This window comes from Plecotus auritus (assembly GCF_963455305.1).
Source record: "Plecotus auritus genome assembly, chromosome: 4".
Classification (NCBI taxonomy): Eukaryota; Metazoa; Chordata; class Mammalia; order Chiroptera; family Vespertilionidae; genus Plecotus; species Plecotus auritus.
The window spans coordinates 106,868,933-106,889,399 of NC_137775.1; the positions used below are offsets into that span (position 1 = coordinate 106,868,933).

The 20,467-nt window shown below is 44.1% G+C and overlaps 1 protein-coding gene across 3 annotated transcripts in view; it reads left to right on the forward strand.

Moving 5' to 3' along the window:
* LMBR1 (limb development membrane protein 1) overlaps positions 1-20,467 on the forward strand; it is a 127,870-nt gene that overhangs the window by 10,328 nt on the left and 97,075 nt on the right. For 2 of the 3 annotated variants that reach the window (XM_080667098.1, XM_080667099.1), the window contains exons 2-4: positions 4,217-4,289; positions 7,086-7,125; positions 13,521-13,660. In XM_080667098.1, coding sequence (XP_080523224.1) covers positions 4,217-4,289; positions 7,086-7,125; positions 13,521-13,660 — 253 coding nt within the window. The remainder of the gene's footprint in view (positions 1-4,216; positions 4,290-7,085; positions 7,126-13,520; positions 13,661-20,467) is intronic. The other variant, XM_080667100.1, reaches the window with a different exon arrangement.

Consider the following 20,467-nt stretch of genomic DNA (forward strand, 5'->3'; position numbering starts at 1 on the left):
CAACTTTAAAATAAAGCTGTATGCATTGGCTCAGGGAAGGAATACTCAATGTCTCTAATTGTTTTGATTTAGCAACTTTAAAATAAAGCTGTATGCATTGGCTCTCACTTGTCTTCTCTTCCATGATTTTGTTAGAAATGTGTTGGTGGTTGCAGTCCTTGAGCCCATAGGCACCCACCACTCTTTTATGTTTCAGTTATTCTAAAGTCCTTGAAGCCCATAGGCCTTAAATGAAAAGCCAGAAAGTACAGCTTGATTATAATGCACTAGTTTGAATTTAGGTTCAGGTCTTACACCTGGAATTTAGGATATTAGCTTTTAATGATTTTTTTAATCCTCACCCAAGGATATGTTTATATGTTTATTAATTTCAGAGAGAGGAAGGGAGAGAGAAATCGATCGGTTGCCTCCTGTATCGTTTGCCCTGACTGGGAATCAAATCTGCAACCTTTTGGTGCATGGGACAATGCTCCAACTAACTGAGCCACCTGGCAGGGCGACAGTGTATTTTAAATGTATTATTAGGTTACTTGTGATGGGGTAACTCAGCTTGGAAATGCCTAGCCGTTTGTGATCAGCATCAGGACTAAGAGGGCTCCAGAGAGGGCTGAGGAGCCTGTCCTCTGGGTCAACTGGCACAGAGGACATGCTCCCGGTATGGTTTCTGCTGGAGAGGTCCCACGCCTCGCTCTTCCTTCCCTGAGCCTTCTCCAGAACCATGAGGGCCCTCCTCTCCTTGTCACAATTTCCTCCTGTCTGTGGTGAGGTATTTCCTTTTGTCCCACCCGCTACAGGAGAACAGGAGGTGTCTTTGGGCTTGCTTGCATTTCACGCATCTTTTGGATCTGTCTCTCTGCTGAAGACACTCATTTAGGGGAACTGGGGAAACAGTCCAGCCAGGCCTGTAACCTCTGTTCCAATTGTATTTTTATTTCCGAGTGAGGAATACGTTTACTTTTGTAATTGCTAATCTTGCTTCTGCTCTTGAATGACTTGCTTTCCATTAGTCTTTTCGTTCCATGCCATGCAACTTAGTGCCTTGATTTCCTTTTGGTGGTTAACTTTCATGCCTTCTCATCTAGCACTTCTGCACTAACTCCCCAGAATTCCTGAAACTAATAAAAAAAAAAAATCCCCAAACATTCCTTAAGCACAACCATCTGCTCCTCCAGCTCTGTTGGTCAAGTTCTTTTATTGCAGCTGCTTCTCCACGGCAACCTCCGCTCCCATCCATCACCCATCCTGGTTTCTCTTGTCTCCGATGGACTTAGGGTTCATGGCCAGTCATTTCACTCACTCTTGCTAATGCCCTAAACCCGTGGTCGGCAAACTGCAGCTCGTGAGCCACATGAGGCTCTTTGGCCCCTTGAGTGTGGCTCTTCCACAAAATACCATGGCCTGGGCGAGTCTATTTTGAAGAAGTGGCATTAGAAGAAGTTTAAGTTTAAAAAATTTGGCTTTCAAAAGAAATTTCAATCGTTGTACTGTTGATATTTGGCTCTGTTGACTAATGAGTTTGCTGACCACTGCCCTAAACCAGTGTTGCTCAAACAGTGGTCCAGGGATTTCTGGGCATTGGTTGTTAAATCCCTGGGGCAGATGAGGTTACCTATGAAGAGCTTGTGGAATGAGAATTGATATCTGGTTCAGCCCAGGAATCACAGAGAAGGATGATGTTTAAAGGCTGGCACGGGGGGAGCCAGCGACGTTGCCTAGGAGCGCAGCAGAGGAGGAGGAAGCGTGTGGCTTGCAAGTTGCTGTGTGGAGGTTGAGTGAATTCGTAAACTGGGCTGTTGGGTCACTGCTGGCCACTGCCAGGGCATGCCGAGTTGGGCAGTAGGAGTGAGGTGACACTGGTGTTGGCAGAGTGAGGGAGGTGGAGAGTGAAGTCTGAAGGTGTAGGCTATAAAGAGCAGGAGAGAGTAGGGCATCTGTTAGAAACAGGCTTCTGATGTCTCCCAAAGGACATCAGATGTCTACCTGCATCGGCCTCGGGGAACCAGGCCTCATGTCAGACAGCACCCTCAGGCCTCCCAGGCTGCTTGGAGTTCTGGACTGGTTGGCCTGGAACTTTAAAGGCTATTTCATCTCACCGTGCCTCTCTTGTCTCCATTTAATCTCCCACTCTCCGTGAAATTTGCTTCCATTTCATTGACAACACAGAAGCCACCAAAAGAGAATATTTTGGCCTCCACTACTCACGTGCTTACCCACCTGCAGCGGCACTCGTATGTCTGTCTCCTGCTCTTCCCCCTCTTCCTGCTTCTCCTCTCCCTCCTCTTCCTTACAGGTGGATGTTTATACTTAGCCCCTCAACTTGGGCTCATTTCTTCAGCAAGTCTGTTTTCTTTATCGCATCAGTGATTTCTCTTTACTGGATATTCCCAGAACCATTGTAACTTCCCAACGTAAAAACCGCTCATGACTTCCCACTTCCTTCATACCTCCTTTGCTTCCCGATATCATAAAACTGGCAAGAACTGTCTGCTTATATTTGTTTCCAATTCTCTCTTAATTGACTTCGGTCAGGGTTTTGCCTCCACCCCTCCAGATCTCTGCATGTCTTGCTCTCTCCTCTCCCACGACTTTCCTCAGATGTCACCTTATTAGTGAGGTGGCCCTCACCCCCTTGGCACTCGCTGTCCCCTCCTCCGGCACTGGTTGTCATCTGACACACTGTGGATTCACGGATTTGTTATCTGTTTTCTTACTGCAGTGGAAGCTCAGTGAAGCGGAACTCGGTTGTGTTCCTGCTGCGCTCAGTTCTTGGGAGAGCGAGCACCTGGTGTCTGGTGGCCCACAGTGTGTACTTGCTGAATGAATGAGTTCTGGTCAGCCCCGTCACAGATTCCCTTGTCATCTGATCTCTCTGACTTTGACTTCTTATTTCACAGTGTTTCTGGCCATTGACTTCTCCCATTGCTCTTCCAGCCTCTGGGACTTCCCTTTCATTGTAAACAACATCCTGACTTCTTCTGTTTACATTTCTGCACCAATAACTGCTGCTTTTTTCTGACCCATCTCCCACGCTGGAGAGGCTAAGGGAGGAGGTGGTGATGGTGATGCCTTCTCTGATCTGCCAGGGTTCCTGGGGCTCCCAGCAGCAGGCTGTCCTGGATGCACCTGACTCTGCTCCTTTGAGTCACTGTCAGTATTGTTTCCTGTCACCGTCCGCATGTAGCGGGAGAACTTAGACAGGAGGCTCATAGTGGTCCTCTCCACCTCAGTTTGTCATTCCCTAGGTCAGTGGTCGGCAAACTGCTGCGGCTCTTTGGCTCCTTGAGTGTGGCTCTTCCACAAAATACCACGTGCGGTGCGCGATTGAAACTTCGTGGCCCATGCGCAGAAGTCGGTTTTCAGCTCTCAAAAGAAATTTCAGTCGTTGTACTGTTGATATTTGGCTCTGTTGACTAATGAGTTTGCCGAGTGGTCATGAAGTTTGACATGCTTGCTATACAGTGTATGTCCATCATGCATGTCCAAGGTTGTTCTCAGTCACACACTACCAACCGTCACTCAGAAATGCACCTATGGGGTGCTCCCTAGACTTCATCATCACCTGAAGGCTTTGATTTGAGAGTCTTCCAGGTCTTTCACTGTAGTCCCTGCACTGACGAGCCTTTCTTTCCAGCACACCTGTCTTTGACTGTAACGAGATCTGTTTCTGGACCCATCCTTGTGGCCTTTCATGCCCCAGATCTGATAGAAATGAAATGGAATTTAATGTTAAAGTCTGTTCAACTGCTGTTTATTTTGATATGTGGTATGTTTATCTAATTATTGTCACATTAATTAGTGATGCCTCTGTGTGTATAACATGTTACATGATTTTCATATAATAGACTGTTTTATTGATCTCTGATACACTTTTTCCATGTGACCGGAGCTTCCTGTATGTTTTAACATGTGGTGGGCTGGTAGCCTCTCCCTGACTTTATTTTTCAGAGTTGTCAGTGATGTCCTGGTTTTTATATATCCACATGATTTTGAAAACAATTTGGTCAAGTTATGAAAAGAAAAATCTCTACTGAAAATGGTATTAAAACTAGTTCATATAAATTAATATTTCATCCAAACTTAATATTAGCAAAATACTTAAAATGTTCACTTTGCAATAAATCCTTTTTTTTCTGTAAATACAATGGATGTATTTTCTATTATTTAAAGAAAGATATGCAAAAAATGTAAATGATATGTTAAATTTGTTCTGTTTCAGATATGTTTCCTTCTTTTTGCCATTCTTTACATCGTTTCCTACTTCATCATCACAAGATACAAGAGGAAATCAGGCAAGTAAAACACTGTAATGGAAACTTTGATTTTCATGCTCGGTGGTCTAGGACTGATACAAGGGCTCCACAGTGCCCATCTGTGTGGCACTGTATTCACCATGCCCGTGACTGAAGTAAGCAGTTGCCAGGTACTAAAAGCACTAAAAATAACCTCCAGGGAACCTGACTACTGTAGGGTCATCTTCTTAGGCCTTAGCCCTTGTTTGTCACATTCTTAGGGCCCAACTAAGAATAGTGTGGGCCCTTCAGTATACTGGAAATTCCCGAGTTTGTGAGGATATTTGGTTCCTTGTGACTAGCTCTGAATTTGAACACACTCAGCCCCATCCCATTGTTGCTCTGACTACCAGAATACTTCTCTTTCTCTAAAGCAGGGGTGGGGAACCTTCTTTCTGCCAAGGGCCTTTTGGATTATAACATCATTTGTGGGCCATACAAAATTATCAACTTAAAAATTAGCCAGCTATATTGGGTCAAACATTTAATTAACTCACTCCTAATGCCTTGGCAGGGCCACACTGAATGATTTCGTCCCTCCCCGCCCCCCTACGCCCCCCATACATTTTGTATGTATTTTAAAGTGATACAGAATGTAGAGTCTCCCTAACACCATATCCTTTTAGTATTTCATATATAGGGTGTCCCAAAAAATGTATACACACTTTGAATTATAATAAAGTCAGTGTTTATTAACATAGAGTTCATTTTCAAAATTTAAAAGAATTGATAGAAATGAATAATTTTTTTTTTTTTTTTGTCAATACCTGTTTCCAAATTGATGACCGTTTTGTTCTAGGCTCTGCTGATAACGTGAAGCAATGGAATCGCAAACATTAAGAATCATTTCATTTGGTATTTGTGCGCCCTCAATTCGTCAACTGTTGCCGGTTTTGTACTGTAAACTTTATCTTTTATGTATCCCCACAAAAAGTCTAGTGGATAAATTTTCTTTGTTCAAAGCTTAGTCTGGCTTCACATATTATTTCAAATCAATTAAACCGAAAAGAAGTGGAAATTGAGTTATCAGCTGTTAAAGTGTGTACACATTTTTAAAAATACACACTTAGAATAATTATAAAGGCAGTGTTGTACTTCAACTGCATTTTTAAACTTCCAGAAGCATTTAGGATGAATTTCCTTTGTTCAAAGCTTAGTCTGGCTGAAAAGAAAGAAGCATCAGTTGAGCCATCAGCTGTTACAGTGTGTGTACATGTTTTTGGGACACGCTGTAATATACTGTCTCGCCAGAGAGACCACTGTATCTTTATTCTTTTTTTAAAGAACTTTTTGCTGTTTAATAATTCACAGATTTTTGTGCCAGGGTTTTATACGACCTAAACAGTTACCTCACTGCCTTCTGTTAAATCTCAGCTGTTTTCTAGAAGTGATAGGATTTTCTGCCTGTGATGTTGTGCTGATATTAGTGCTGTATGAATACTTGGGGATTCCATATATTAAAGATTCCCTGCATTATGTTAGCATATCACACTTGTCTGTCAGACATTTGAAAGCAGTCAGGAACTACTCTTTGCTCTGGAATGTTACTTTAGAACTTGGCTCTGTGACAGCACTGACATGCTCCTGGGATTCCATAATCTCTCAAAATTTTGCAGACTTGGGATCCAAGACAGTATCTTAGCTAGTTTAAAAGATGTTTTGACATCAGATTTCATAGATTATAGACACAGAAGTAGAGCGGGGGAGAAAAAGAGGGTTGTGGGGAGGCAGGCGATATTAATGAATGACTATAAAGCAGTGTTTTAGAGGAAATTAGGAGATGATGAGCAGGAAAAGTGGAGATTTATTAGATGCTTTCTTTTTGAGTAATCATGGGGAGGAGGTGATAAGGACTCAGGACCTAGTTGGCAGAGTGTTGAGATATAATTGAAAAAAAGCATTCTTTAAGGTTTGATGGTTGATTGGAGTGGGCACCACAGTATAAAAGTTAGTTGTGACTACATTATTTTGTGGTCTCTTTGGTTGTAAAGCTATTTAGACAAGCCTGTAGTTAAGAATGGAGATTGAACTGTGAGAATGGTCAAGTGGGCCATTGGCAGGGAAGCAGGTGGTCATTCAGAATTGCAGAGGCCTACAGAGAGAGCCTTTGAGGACAAGCCCAGTTGGGCATTGGGGGGACAGGGGCTGGGTGTTGTGCAGTATCCTTGTAAGTGGGTCAAAGTTTCTTTGGTAAGTTTACGTGGGAGGACAGAGGAGATGGCTGGCAGCCATGGTGGGGGCTGAGTGAACACCGGCCAAGTGGACACATTCTTGTATGTACCTTGGACAGCCATGATGAAGTGTGGTGCATGGGACCCCAGGTGGGTTAGGGTGGCCCACTGCCAATGACAAACTCAAATTCTAGGAAAGTATACGAGTCCTTCGATTCTGAATTTTAATTTTATAGCAAACTTTTTTTTTTTGGCTATTAACCAGAAAATCTCATTCATTAGCAACTTCACTTACATTTTATAACAGTAAGCGTGATAGTGATCTTAAGGGCCTACTAAGCTTCATTTTCTTGAGCACTGAATGTTTGGGATATTTTAATTACATGTGGCCATTTTGTTAATAGGATTTTGATTAATCAAAATACTATTCTTTAACCATATTCTCTCCTATCTCATTTAATGAAATTTAAATGTGGATCTGTGCTGAAGTAAACACAGTGCTGTTTAAAAATGTTTCCATCAATAATTGCTGCTTTAAGTTTATATGTTTGTTTGTTTTTTTATAAATGAATGAAGCATCTTGTTGGAAGAGAAAATAATGTTAATACCTTAAACATTTTTGCAGATGAACAAGAAGATGAAGATGCCATAGTCAACAGGATTTCGTATGTATTTTAAAGTTTAATTGTTTTGTTTTTAATTCTGGAGTCATAAATCCTCAAAATTTAATTCTACCTTTTGGGCAGAAATATGGAAGAAATTTACCTAAAGTATTACAACACCTTCATCAATATTAATCCTATCCTCAGAAAACACACATAGGCAAATATGCATGAATAATGAAGGATTGATTATCTCCTGTTAAATTAGCTTATTTAAGGAGCTGATAGATTTTTGTTGTTGTTAATCCTCACCCAAGGATATATATATTTTTCCATTGATTTTTAGTTGAAGGGAGGGAGGGAGCCAGAGACACATTGATTGGTTGCCTCCCGCACTTGCCCCAACTGGGATCAAGCCTGCAACCCAGGTACGAGCCCTTGACTGGGATCAAACCTGGGGACCCTTCAGTTCTCAGGCTGACACTCCAACCACTGAGCAAGCCAGCTTGGGCAAGCTAACAGGTTTTAACTTCAGAAGATTTAGCCTGGAAATGGGCTTCAGGCTAGAAAAGTTGCTGGGCCATTAAGAAAGCAAGCTCCCGGCTTCTGAATGGTCTGCTGAGCAGCCTGGACGGGTTTGGAAGAGGGAGCGCCATCTGTCTGGTTACAGACCTCCTGTGAGCAGGGAGGTAGTCTTTTTAGGGCCCAGAGTTCTTCTGCTTTATGGATGCTGGTGACACAGGATAGAAATACCCTTTAATTTTTCTGAGGAATCAAACTTCTGTAGGTGGAAAGCAGTGAATTCTTTTCTATCAAGTTTGCTCAATGAAGCGGACATTCCACAGCTTTGCCTACTACATAGGAGACATCTGTTTTTTGATTGTTTTCATTGATACTTTAAAAATGTTTTGAAGTAGTCCCAAATTTATAGGAAAGGTAGAAATACAATACAAAGACTTCTGTTCCCTGAGCCCTTGGAGAAGTTGCTGACCGGATGCTCCATTTCTGCAGGATACTTTCGTATCTAATTCCTATAAATAGGGAATTCTCCTGCCCGTCCACCGTATAGCTACCAGCATCACGAAGTTGGCATTGACAGTCCCTGCGTTCCGGTTTGCTGTCGTCCCCATGTTGTCCCTGGTTCAGAACCCCACACTGCAGGGAGCGGCTGTGGCCCTGTGGTCACCCGCAGACGAAACTCGACTTCAGTATTTCCTTTGACTCCCTGACCTTGTCAACACATTTGCACATTTCAGGCCGGTCATGTGGTTTGTCTGTTGTCCCTTCATGGTTAGTGTCAGATTACCCAGCTTCTGCTGAGGTGCTGGGGAGGTGGAGAGGAGAGGGGAGGGAGACAGACGGCATGTTCTCTCTCTCTCTCTTTCTCTCTTTCTCTCTCTCTCACTCACACACACACACACACACACACACACACATGCTTCCCCTACACAGGCGCGTCACTTGGCCATGAAGAGGAAGGTAGACACCTGCTACCACATGTGTGAACCCCTAAAACATGATGCTGAGTGAGATGAGCCAGTCACCAAAGGTCACCAGTATTGATTCCATTTATGAGAAACGTCCAGAATAGGTAAATTCAGCAAAAGCAGATTGGTGGTTACTAGAGGCTGAGAGGAGGAGAATGGAGAGCAACTGCTTGATGAGTTTGAGGTTTTACTTTGGGGTGGTGAGAATGTTCTGGTTGCACAACTTGGGGAATGCTCTAAATCTACTAACTTGTTCGCATCAAAGTGGTTGATTTTATTTGAATTCACCTCAATAAGGCAATGCTTTCAACTAACAAATGATTTGATTTTTTACTGAAAAATGAGTGTGGATGGATCCTGCTGTACTGGATTTGGATTTAAATTATTTAAACACCCAGGGAAAGCAACTGTAACTCCATACTGAGCATTCTCTGTATGGCTCTAACAAAACTTAGGCCCAAAACGTGTTGCTTTAAATGTGCAGGATTAGGGATCTTACGTTTTAGTCCCAGCACCGTGACATTTGGGAAAATTCTCTGTCCCAGTTCCTGCTCCCGTAAAAACACAATAACACACTCACTCACTTCAGAAAGCCACAGTGGGTCCCACACTGGCTGCCGGGCGGACAGGAACTGTGTCCAGCGAAACCCTCCAGGATGAAGTACTGAGATTGCGCCTCTCTCCTCTGCGTGGTCTCTGTTCCACTTTGGTGGTCAATTACTGAAATGCATTTGTAGATTAATAATTTATAAATCGATTAGTGCCAGTCACTTTGGCCATTCCCCTTGCAGGATATTTTAGGAAAATATGCCATTTCCTGGTGGTGAGGGTCTGGAGGGGCCCCACCCCTCGACCGGATTTAGCCAGGCAGCACTGTGTGTCCGAGCGTCATGTGATGACATGGACACCTTCCTGTGGGAGATGGCTGTGCACCCACCGCAGAGTCAGGAGGCAGCGTGGAGGGGGAGGCACCCAGTCCATCCCCCTGTCCCCTCACCCATTGCTCTTTCTGTCCTTCACTGCCTTTTCTTCCTTCTGTAATGGGATGAGTGAGAACTGGACCTGGGTTCAAATTCTGAACCCAGATTCGTTTGAGTCTAGGCAAGGTGGAGAAGCCAAGACTTGAGTTTGGCACATGAGCTGGGCCTGTGCCTGCTGTGTAGTGCTGCTGTGCGGATAAACAGCATGTGCACAAGCGATGGTTGGGCTTCTGCTCAGTGGCTGTGGTCTCGGGGTTGTCCCCTGTGCCCTGACCCTCTTCCTGGCCTGCCTTCCTTCCACTGAAGGGAGTTGTGGGGGCACTGAAGAGGGTGAAACAGGAGAGGCTGAGCCTGAGCAGGAAACATGGACGTGGTCAGTGTTCTGAGAGTCCTGCAGTGTGGTGCCCGCCAGCCACCTGCACAGAGAGGGCTCAGGGTGACTCCAGCGCTGCCAGCACAGAACCCCTCCTGTGCCTCCCACCTTGCTCTAGAGCCTACCTTCACGCTCTCGTTTGCTCCTCAGGGCCTTCATTCTGCCCTCCTTCTGTCTCCTTGTGCCCCCAGATTAACTCCCTCTGCCCTCCCCAACCAGAATTACACTTGCTGACAGCAACTCCCTGCTCGTTACTGGATTTGAATAGAAGTGGTCGATATAAAATGTGTGCCTAACTGGCGAACAGAAACAGCCTGTGAGGAGAGGGCCTCGCATGTGTCTCACCCTGGAGGGTGGCCAGAGTGGGCTTAGGGTTTGAGAGCAGGGAGGAAAAGTCCCTGTAGACGGGGATCCTGGCATGTAGGGAGGGTGTATGTGCAGGATGGCAGAGCCCTCGAGGCATGGCCTGGCACGGGTGTGACAGCTCAGGTGGGGAGGGCATAGGGCAGGAAGGTCCAAAATGGGGGGGTCACCTGAGCAGCAGGCACCTCTGCATAGGATGGGTGTCAGTGTGATGGGAGACTGATCGCAGATGTGGGGTCAGTCTATTAGAGATGATGGGAATCAGTCCCAGTTGGGGAGAGGGAGACAACGAAAGGGAACATTGAGTTGTCGCAGTGGAGTTGGCGGTATCACTGTGGACTCACGGTTTTCAGTACAGAGAGTTGCTGTGTCACTGCAGATGTGAGTGTGGGTGCGTGTATCTACACACAGCGCCAGTGCACCCCGGGTTGGCCTGCGACTGAGCCTGGGAGCGCAGCACCCAAGAGCAGCGAGTGCCTCTGAGTACAGCTTTCAGGACAGGAACAGGGCCCTGGGAAGCACTGGCTGCAGGGCTTTCGTGTACCTTGTCCTGGGGGGCGCAGGGATGTGCCAAAGGATGAGGGCGCATGTCAAAGACTCAGGCCTTCAAGGGCTTTCTCGCCAAACCAGGGAGAGTCTGCTCATCACAGTAATGGGTGTAATGGATCCTGCACAGAAGCAATAGGAGCCTGAGTGCCCATGGCTGTCACCAAAGGGATACGTTGTTTGACCAGGAACAGGACATGCTCTTGGTTTCCTTAGCTTCCCACACAGTGCTTATGATGAAAGGGAGGAGTAACTTTCAATTGGAGAGTCCTGGCAGACACCACCTTGACCAGTGATGAGAGGATGTGACCAGTATGGGGCAGGCAGAGAGTCAAGGCCATCGGAGGGCCTGCCGTGAGAAGTTCAGAGATTGTTGTGACATTCATCTCGTGGACATGGCGCCTGCAAGTGTCCAAGCTGAACTCCTTGTTCCTCCGCTGCAGCTGCCTCCATCACGGCTGATCAGCGCGACTGTCCACATCCTCAGGCTAAAAACCAGGAGTGGTTCGTGGCCCTCTCGCCCCACACAGGCACTGTGTTTCTGTCCACAGAGCCCTTCTGTGCAGAAGGGGTGTTTCTGAAACTATCCATCACTTCAGAGGGCACTTTCCTGCAGTTCCGTAAGCAGCTACCACTCTGGCCACGTGGCAGGGCCTCACCTTAGGGACCCCGTGCCAGCACCTACCTCCTCCCCATCAGCTTTTTAAAAAAAAAATATTATAAAAATTGATTTCAGAGGAAGGGAGAGGGAGAGATAGAAACATTAATGATGAGAGAGAATCATTGATCACCTGACACTGGGGATCAAGCCCGCAACCTGGGCCTGTGTCCTGGCCGGGAATCGAACCATGACTTCCTGGCTCATAGGTTGATGCTCAACCACTGAGCCACACCAGCGGGTCCCCATCAGCTTCTCAGGGGCAGCTCTCCTCCTAGCTCCCCAGGGCATTTAGGGAGGATGCTGTGGTCTTTTTTGTGTCTCCAGGGCCAACCCCAGCACTGGAAATGCAGTGGGCTGCAGTCTTGGTGAAAGAGCTGTGGTCCAGTCGCGGTGCCTGTGTGATCAGGGTTTCCTGGGGCTCTTTGACTTCAAATACTCCATTTGTTTGCCCGCAGAAGCTTTGACAGGTCTGGGCTTTGATTTGGAAATTGTGGCTGGCCTTTATTGCTGGGTCTGTGGTCCGAGTGTCGTGGGAGCCAAGAGTGGGGGAAGGGAAATGCTGAGGGATGTATAGGGCGACCCTGGGGACAGAGCCGGCAGTGGCCTTGGCCCGGAGCCACAGAACCCACTCACGTGTGGGGCACAAGGGGGTTAGATGACTGATTGTGGGACTGTGGTGGCGGAGAGGGGTGTGGAAAAGCCTCGGTGGCTGTGCAGCACCTGGTGTGACGGGCTGAGGGTTGATTTCACTTCCAGCTTTGGAGGAAGGTGATGGAAGCCAATAGGACACTTCCTCACTGGCTAGAGGACAAGACGGACGGCCCTCGTTCAAGGCCACTCGCCGTCACTGCTGCAGTGGGCAGTGGCCCAGATGAGGGCTTGTGCTCCTGCTCTGACCAGGAAACACGTCCTGTTAGCAGAGCCTTCAAGGACGTCTCCTGGGCCTGGTTTGGATTGTGCTTTGGTGTGCGTCACGTGGTCTCATGTAAAATCCATCAGTGACACTGAACAGGTTCCTGGTGGGTAGGCTCTTAAGCAGGAAACACTTCTGTGGGCCACCACAAGGTGGCATTGCTGCAAAGTTACTCCATCAGATGTGGATTTGGAGCATTTAGTGTGATGGTTTTCCTTACATTTTCACATTCTTCCTATGTTTTCTTTAATGGGATGACTATTAAATTAAGTTTCCCTCTCTAATGTTGGTTAGACTCCTGTTTTTTTGCTATTTAAAATAATCTTTAAAAATAGCTGTAAAAATTTAAACGTTGCAGATGTGGGATTGAGAGTGAGAGCCCCTTGAAAACCATCCCCTTCCCCCGCCTCCCGGGCTTCGATATGTGCTGTGCTAGTGTTTCTACCTCTATTTTTCTGTGTGTATATATGTGCTTTTTTGCGGGGAGGGGCATGCTTTCTATTTATCATTTGTCTTTCCTTCAATTTGTGTTCCTGACTTGTTTTAGACACCTTTCTAAATTAGTACATATTAGAGATACCTTATTTTTAAAAATGACAAAATAGTGTTTTAAATACTGTTTAATGATCCTTACTGTTTATTAGTACAATTTATTTTTACTTTACCCATTTTAAGGGGTAGCAGACCAGTGGCTTTGTAAGCTTTCCCCTGAAATACGAGCTTTTCATACTGTGTTCACACGTATTTTTTCACCTAAAATAGTTGTTGCCTTGCTTTCAGCATAGATTGCCAAAGCTATTAATTAAATGCAATGTGAAATGAACACTCACATTTAAAGGAGGAGAGAGTCTACAGTTCATTCTCTGAGTGTGTGAGGCCCTCTGCCTTCGGCACATGTGTCCTCTGGGGCCTCCTCGTTAGATCCCCCAATCCCTGCAGAGTGAGGCGTTCTAGAGTTGATCTAGCTTAACTCCTAGGCTCATGCATATGTCATTTGTCTTCCAGTTGCATAGATTTCATGAAATTCTCCCATAATTTTTTTTAGATAAAAATTTCAGAATTTTTATTCGTTTTGAATGACGGCCGCATTCCCTGCTTCCCCGATGGCTGGTGACACGCCTCTCTTCTCTTCTAGGTTGTTTCTGTGCACGTTCACACTCGCAGTGTCCGCTGGGGCTGTGCTGCTCTTACCCTTCTCCATCATCAGCAACGAAATCCTACTTTCCTTTCCACACAACTACTATATTCAGTGGCTCAATGGCTCCCTAATCCATGGTTAGTATGTCTGGCTTAATCACAATTAATGTTTTAATTTAGTACTGCACTGTATTTTTAGGTTTTCCTTTTCGTAGTTTCTTCATAATTTGCATCTTTAATAAATCACTTGAGTCCTTAATAAAATCAGAAAACCAGATTTTATTCACCTCCCTTTTCCTGTTAGTTATGAAAGGCTTCTCTGTTTTATTTACTCAAGGAGTAGTTTTAATACTGACCAGGATTCTGATAAGTACATTTGAATTTAAATATTTAGCAAGAGAATTTTGGTTTTATCTGAACATGCCAGAAGAACTCAACCTCCATTGACGACCTGGAAAAGGAGCCATAGTTTCCATTGTATTTATTTGCTGTTAGTTTCTCTAGCCATTTCAAAATGTGTGGTAGAAGGGGAAACTCCTTTAAAGTTGATGTGGTTTTAAAAAGAATAATGAGTTATCATAGGCAACATGGTATATTACTTTGAAGCCAAAAAGATCTGCATTCCAATCTTAGCTCTGCCATTTTCTAGAAATTTTTAGTGAGGTAGGGCATTTTAATTTGTAATATACTGTATATCTCAAAAGGTCTAATGTGTATACTTTATATGTTTCATAGTCCCTTGCTCCTCCTTTTTTTCTATATTAAACTATGTGATCTCTTTATGTGTCAAACACAGCTTTTTATCCGATTTTTATAGATATGTTTTTCTAGATATTTTGCTTTTGAATTGTATTTGTTTTTTTGATTTATATAAGTTTTACATTTTTATGTTGTACAGTCTTTTTCTTCCTTTGGATTCTCTAATGGTTTTTGTGTTTAGAAGATCCCTTCCCTTCCTAAGATGTGACAAATACTTCCTTTTTCTTGGTTGGAGTGTTGTCCTGTACAGCAAAAGGGTTGTGGGTTTGATTCCCAATTGGGGTGTGTACAGGAGGCAATTGATTGATATTTCTCTCTCACATTGATGTTTCTCTCTCTCTCTCTCTCTCTCTCTCTCATCAATAAACATATCCTCGGTGAGGATTAAAAAAATTTAAAAAATGGTTTTGTTTGCATTTAACTATTTAATTCATCTGGAGTTTATACATATACCTTTTCTCTTACTCCTTTGTGTGTGTTTAAAGAAATACATGTTTGCTTTAGAAAATTTGGAAAACAACATTTATAGGGAAGAAAATCACTCTTCTTCACAGTCCTGTACAGTGGGAAGTCCTGTGGACACTGTGTCCTGCAGCTCTCAGCTGTGGATTTGAGCATGCCACTGACGGAGGGCGCCTGCTGTGCTCGCTGCTGCTTTGTGCCCTTCCCGTCCAGGCTGCGTGTCACTTAGAGCCATTATGTTCATGGCTCTTCCAGGTTTTTAATTAGAGAGCTACAGTTGTCATCTTTATAAGTAAATATTTGCCCTTAAATTTATGCAGTTCACTTTCCAGATAAGCATACGTTACAAGTTTTTAAAAAGAAATTTCCCCTTTATTCTTCAGAAAAAACTGTACGAGTTTTGCAGGCGGCTTCATCCTGGCCAGTATGCAAGCGTCTCTGTTCCCAGAGCGTGTCTTTACCAAGTTTGGTTGTTAGTGAAAACAAACCTACCAATTCAATAGAGGAAAATTTTCTCTTTAAATTTATATTTCCTTAGTTACTAGTGCAGGTGGACATTTACAAAGCACAGGTATAGATCATATTTTTCAGTAAATTGCCTACCTGTGTTCTTTGCCTATTTTTACAGTGTTTTTATTTTAAGTAATTAGTTGTCTATCAGGTTAATTGCAAACATTTTCCTCCCAATTGTCCTTTAATATTGCGTAAGTTGTTTTTTGATGTAAGAATTTTAAAATTCATTCTAATTGCATATTTTAAAAAATATTTTATTGATTTTTTTACAGAGAGGAAGGGAGAGGGATAGAGAGTTAGAAACATCGATGAGAGAGAAACATTGATCAGCTACCTCCTGCACACTCCCTACAGGGGATGTGCCTGCAACCAAGGTACATGCCCTTGATCAGAATCGAACCTGGGACCCTTCAGTCCGCAGGCCGATGCTCTATCCACTGCGCCAAACTGGTCAGGGCTGCATGTTTTAATCTGGCCTTGTGGTCACTGTCATGCTTGAAACGGGAAACAGTGGAGTCGTTGACACTCTGAGGACCAGATGAATTAGTGAGGTTAGGACTAATTATTAAGTGAATAAAAAAATTAGTCTATTTTTCAATTAGTTAGCAATTGAAAAACTCAAATAAGGAAAATAAGGTGTTTACTGAAATAGACACAGAAAGTAAGTCTGAAAAGTCACCTGTTACTCTGAGAGGCAGGACGCAGCCTGGAAGGCCATGGCTGCGGTTCCTGGAGTTGTCTTTAGATGACAGAGCTATTCGTGATGAACAAACACCTTGGTAACAGATAATCCACAGGTGGTTCTTGTGTGTGTTGTCCAACATGTTTGGAGAAGATGGGCGTGCTTCCCTCTGGGCCGCTTTTCTGTGAGACTGTGTGTGCCATGTGCTTGCCTTCCTGAGTGCTGGGCTCCGGGGTTTTCACCGGTAGTGAGGTGTCTAAGGCTGGGCTGATGAGTTTGACAGTGAATTTACCTTTGTTTTCAGTTTTACTCTTAGAAATGGCATGCTGTACTAATGACCTTCGTTTACTCTAAATCAGGGCTATTTCTTTGTTCTGTTTATTGACAAAGTAAGAGCTACCAACACATGCCCTATATTGGGTGCAAGAGGCCTTAACCTTGGAAGTGATTTTTTCGTATTGGTTGTCTTTCTCATTATGATGTAAGGGTGTAAGCTCAGGCACATTATTTTTAAAAAAAATAAATCTTTATTCAGATTATTATAATTGTTCTTCTTTTTTCCCCCATAGCTCCCCTCCACCCAGTTACCACCCCACCCTCTGCCCTTACTCCCGCCCCCTGCCCACTGTCCTCATCCATAGGTGTATGATTTTAGTCCAGTCTCTTCCCACACCCCCACACCCCTTTACCCCCAAGAATTTTTAGTCCACTCCCTTTCTATGCCCCTGATTCTATTATATTCACCAGTTTATTCTGTTCATCAGATTTTTAATTCACTTGATTTTTATATTCACTTGTTGATAGATATGTATTTGTTGTTCATAATTTTTATCTTTACCTTTTTCTTTTTCTTCCTTCAGCATTTCATATAATACTGGTTTGGCAGTGATGAACTCCTTTAGCATTTTCTTGTCTGTGAAGCTCTTTATCTGACCTTCAATTCTGAATGATAGCTTTGCTGGGTAGAGTAATCTTGGTTGTACGTCCTTGCTATTCATCACTTTGAATATTTCTTGCCACTCCCTTCTGGCTTGCATAGTTTCTGTTGAGAAATCAGCTGACAATCGTATGAGTGCTCCCTTGTAGGTAACTGTTTTTCTCTTGCTGCTTTTAATATTCTCTCTTTGTCTTTTGCTCTTGGCATTTTAATTATGATGTGTCTTGGTGTGATCCTCTTTGGATTCCTTTTGTTTGAGGTTCTGTGCGCTTCCTGGACTTGTAAGTCTATTTCTTTCACCAGGTGGGGGAAGTTTTCTGTCATTATTTCTTCAAATAGGTTTTCAGTATCTTGCTCTCTCTCTTCTGGCACCCCATAATTTGGATGTTGGTACTCTTGAAGTTGTCCCAGAGGCTCCTTACACTATCTTCATATTTTTGGATTCTTTTTTCTTTTTGCTTTTCCGGTTGGGTGTTTTTTGCTTCTCTGTATTTCAAATCTTTGACTTGATTCTTGCGATTTTCTAGTCTGCTGTTGGGTCTCTGTATATTATTTTTAATTTCAGTCAGTGTATGCTTAATTTCTAGTTGGTCCTTTTTCATATCCTTGAGGGTCTCACTAAATTTATCGGCCTTTTTTAGAAAATTCTTGCAAAACCTTATAACCGTGGTTTTGAACTCTATATCCAGTTGTTTGCTTTCCTCCATTTCTTTCATTTGTGACCTGTTTCTTTGTCTCCGCATTTTGGTTGCTTCCCTGAGTTGATAGAGTGGGTTTGTGTGCTAGGTGTCCTATAGGGCCCAGTGGCTCAGCCTCCCCAGTTACCTGAGGTGGACAGTCTTGGTGCACCCCTTTGTGGGCTGTGTGCACAGTCTTGTTGTAGTTAAGCCTTGATTGTTGTTGGTATCACTGGGAGGAATTGACCTCCAGGCCAGTTGGCTGTGAGGATCAGCTGTGTCTACGATGGGAGAACTTCATGCTGGAGACACCCTTATGAGACAAGACTTGCTTCAGTGGGGCTTTGGTGCTCACTGAGTCTGCCTCCTGAGTGTGTCCCTTATGGATCTGAGGAGTTGTAATCTGGATGTTTCCCACTCTGACCCCTGGGTACACTGGCTCTTGGATCTCCAAGGAGGTGCTAATTTAGCCTCTGCCAGAGGCCACCCAGCAGGAGCTATGGAGAGATCTGCAGATTCCCCTTCTTTGGGTTTTGGAGGTGCCCAGATGAGGCCCAGCTGTGAAGCAATGCAAGCTGCTGTGGGGCCTTGGGCCTTCTTTTGGATGTTCTGGGTCTCACTGACTTAGCTGCAGTTTGTTAGGTAAGTTTGGAATTCAAAGGACCAGGCCATTCATATGCAAAAGCCTCTGTGCTCAGCTTGGATGGGGTGGAGTCTCAGGGCGGAGCAAACAGCAATGGCTTCATGGGGCGGGATCTCAGGGTGGAACAAACAGCAATGGTTTCCCGTCAGCCCTGCCCTAAGAGACCCCTGGGTCTCAGTGTCCCTTGGTAATCGCTACAAGCACCTCTGAGAGAAAGCCACCCTTGAGTTTCGCCCGCTGCCAGACAGTCCAGTTTCTTCCCGTGTGAGTCTGGGTCCCCAGAGTCTCACCTGGAACTGGAGTTCAGAGCCGTCTGGAGCTTGTGTCTCCCTCTGGCTTTAAAAAGCCAGCCGCGTACTCAGTTGCCAGCCCTCTGTTATTGGGATGAGCCTCTGGCGGTTACTGAAAATTCTTTGCTCCCGTGCACCACAGTCCCACCCAGCGCTCACACCTGCTGTCGGCAGTGGCCCCAAATGCTTGGCACTGTCAATGGGTCGAGCGGCTGCTGCCAGCGTCGATAGCCCCTGAGAGCTTCTCCACCTCTCCCTGCTCCTGAGGGGCAATCAGGGCAGCAGCTGCCGTTCGCACCTGCTGCCGGTACTGGCCCCGCTCATACCTGCTGCTGGCGCTGGCCCCAGTCGCTCCACGCCGTCAGCAGGTGAGAGTGGGGCCAGCGCTGGGAGCGGGGATTCCAGCAGACGGGACCGGGGCCCAGGTGGGGGCACAGAGGATGGGCCCGAGACCTGCCCCTGTGCCCACCGCAGCCTGCCACCCACAGTTCCTTTTGGGGTGCACGAATTGGTGCACTGGGCCCCTAGTATTAATATAAAAAATATCACAGCTCATTGCTAAAATTATTCTTTATTTGTTGTTTTCTAAGCAAATAAACAGAAGCTATTCTAGTTCTGAAGTCTCACAATACTGACTCTTCAAACATAAACTTGTCTTTTAAAGCTTGTGCTTTCTTGGTAGAATTTAAAAAATTATCTTAGTCCCTTTTTGACAATTCCACTGAAATACTGGTTTTAACTTAGTTTTGTCATTTTTGGAAATTATTGACAAAGGCTGAACTCGGATTCATTTTCTTGTTTAAATTTGTTGAGTTTTTCATGTGATGAAAGGTGGGAGCTTATGTGCCTCACAGTGTTGTATATTGTCTTTTGAACTACTCTGTGACTCCAGCAGATGGAGCTAGAAGTTAACACATTCTGTGGTGATCTGGCATTCTGTCAGATGTGGTTTAGTTTGGCTTTAAACTAAGTATTTGGGGATTATTAAATAATCTTTGTTTAAATTCAGATACTTCTTTCAGGGATAGGCATTGGCTGTCTTTCAAAAAGGTTGTCATTGATACTGATTTAGACAAACTATGAGGATTCTGAATTTTTAAGATTCTACTACTGTATTGGAGCATGTAATTTTAACTTTGTGAAGTGGGGAAATTTGACTAATATTTCTTTTTATCTACAAGTTGACATATAATAAAATAAAGGCAGTGGTAGCATGTTATGTTTATTAGCCCTAATTTTTAATTTAGCAATGCTTTATCAAATTATAGGCTATTCTTAGGAACATTATGTGTATATATCTGACGTATGTTTGTAAGATGCTGGGAACTTACTCAATTTTAGACAATTGTTAAGAATATAATTACTACTTGGGAATGTATGATAGATCTATTATTTTTCTGTATATTAGATCTTCTCACAGTAACTTTAGCTTTCGATATGTTGTGAAATTGATAATTAAGTTAGCATAAGTTAAGTCTAAAACATTCACATTTATTTACTCTTGTTAATAAACTTAATTTTTTGCATTAATTATTGGGACTTTGATAAAGCTTTTTTTTTTTTTAAATATATTTTATTGATATTTTACAGAGAGGAAGGGAGAGGGATAGAGAGCTAGAAACATCAATGAGAGAGAAACATCGATCAGCTGCCTCCTGCACACCTCCCACTGGGGATGTGTCTGCAACCAAGGTACATGCCCTTGACCGGAATCGAACCCGGGACCCTTCAGTCCGCAGGCCGACGCTCTATCCACTGAGCCAAACCGGTTTCGGCTGATAAAGCTTTTTATGTGGATGATTAGGTAGGATAAAACCATCAACTCTCAAATTCTTAGTGTTAAGTGAATATTTCTTTCAAAAATAAATGCAGTCACGCACAGCTTAACGGCTGGGATATGTTCTGAAAAGTACGTCCTTAGGCGTTTTTGTTGTTGTGTGAACATAATAGCATGCTTCTGCACAAACCTAGATGGTACAGCC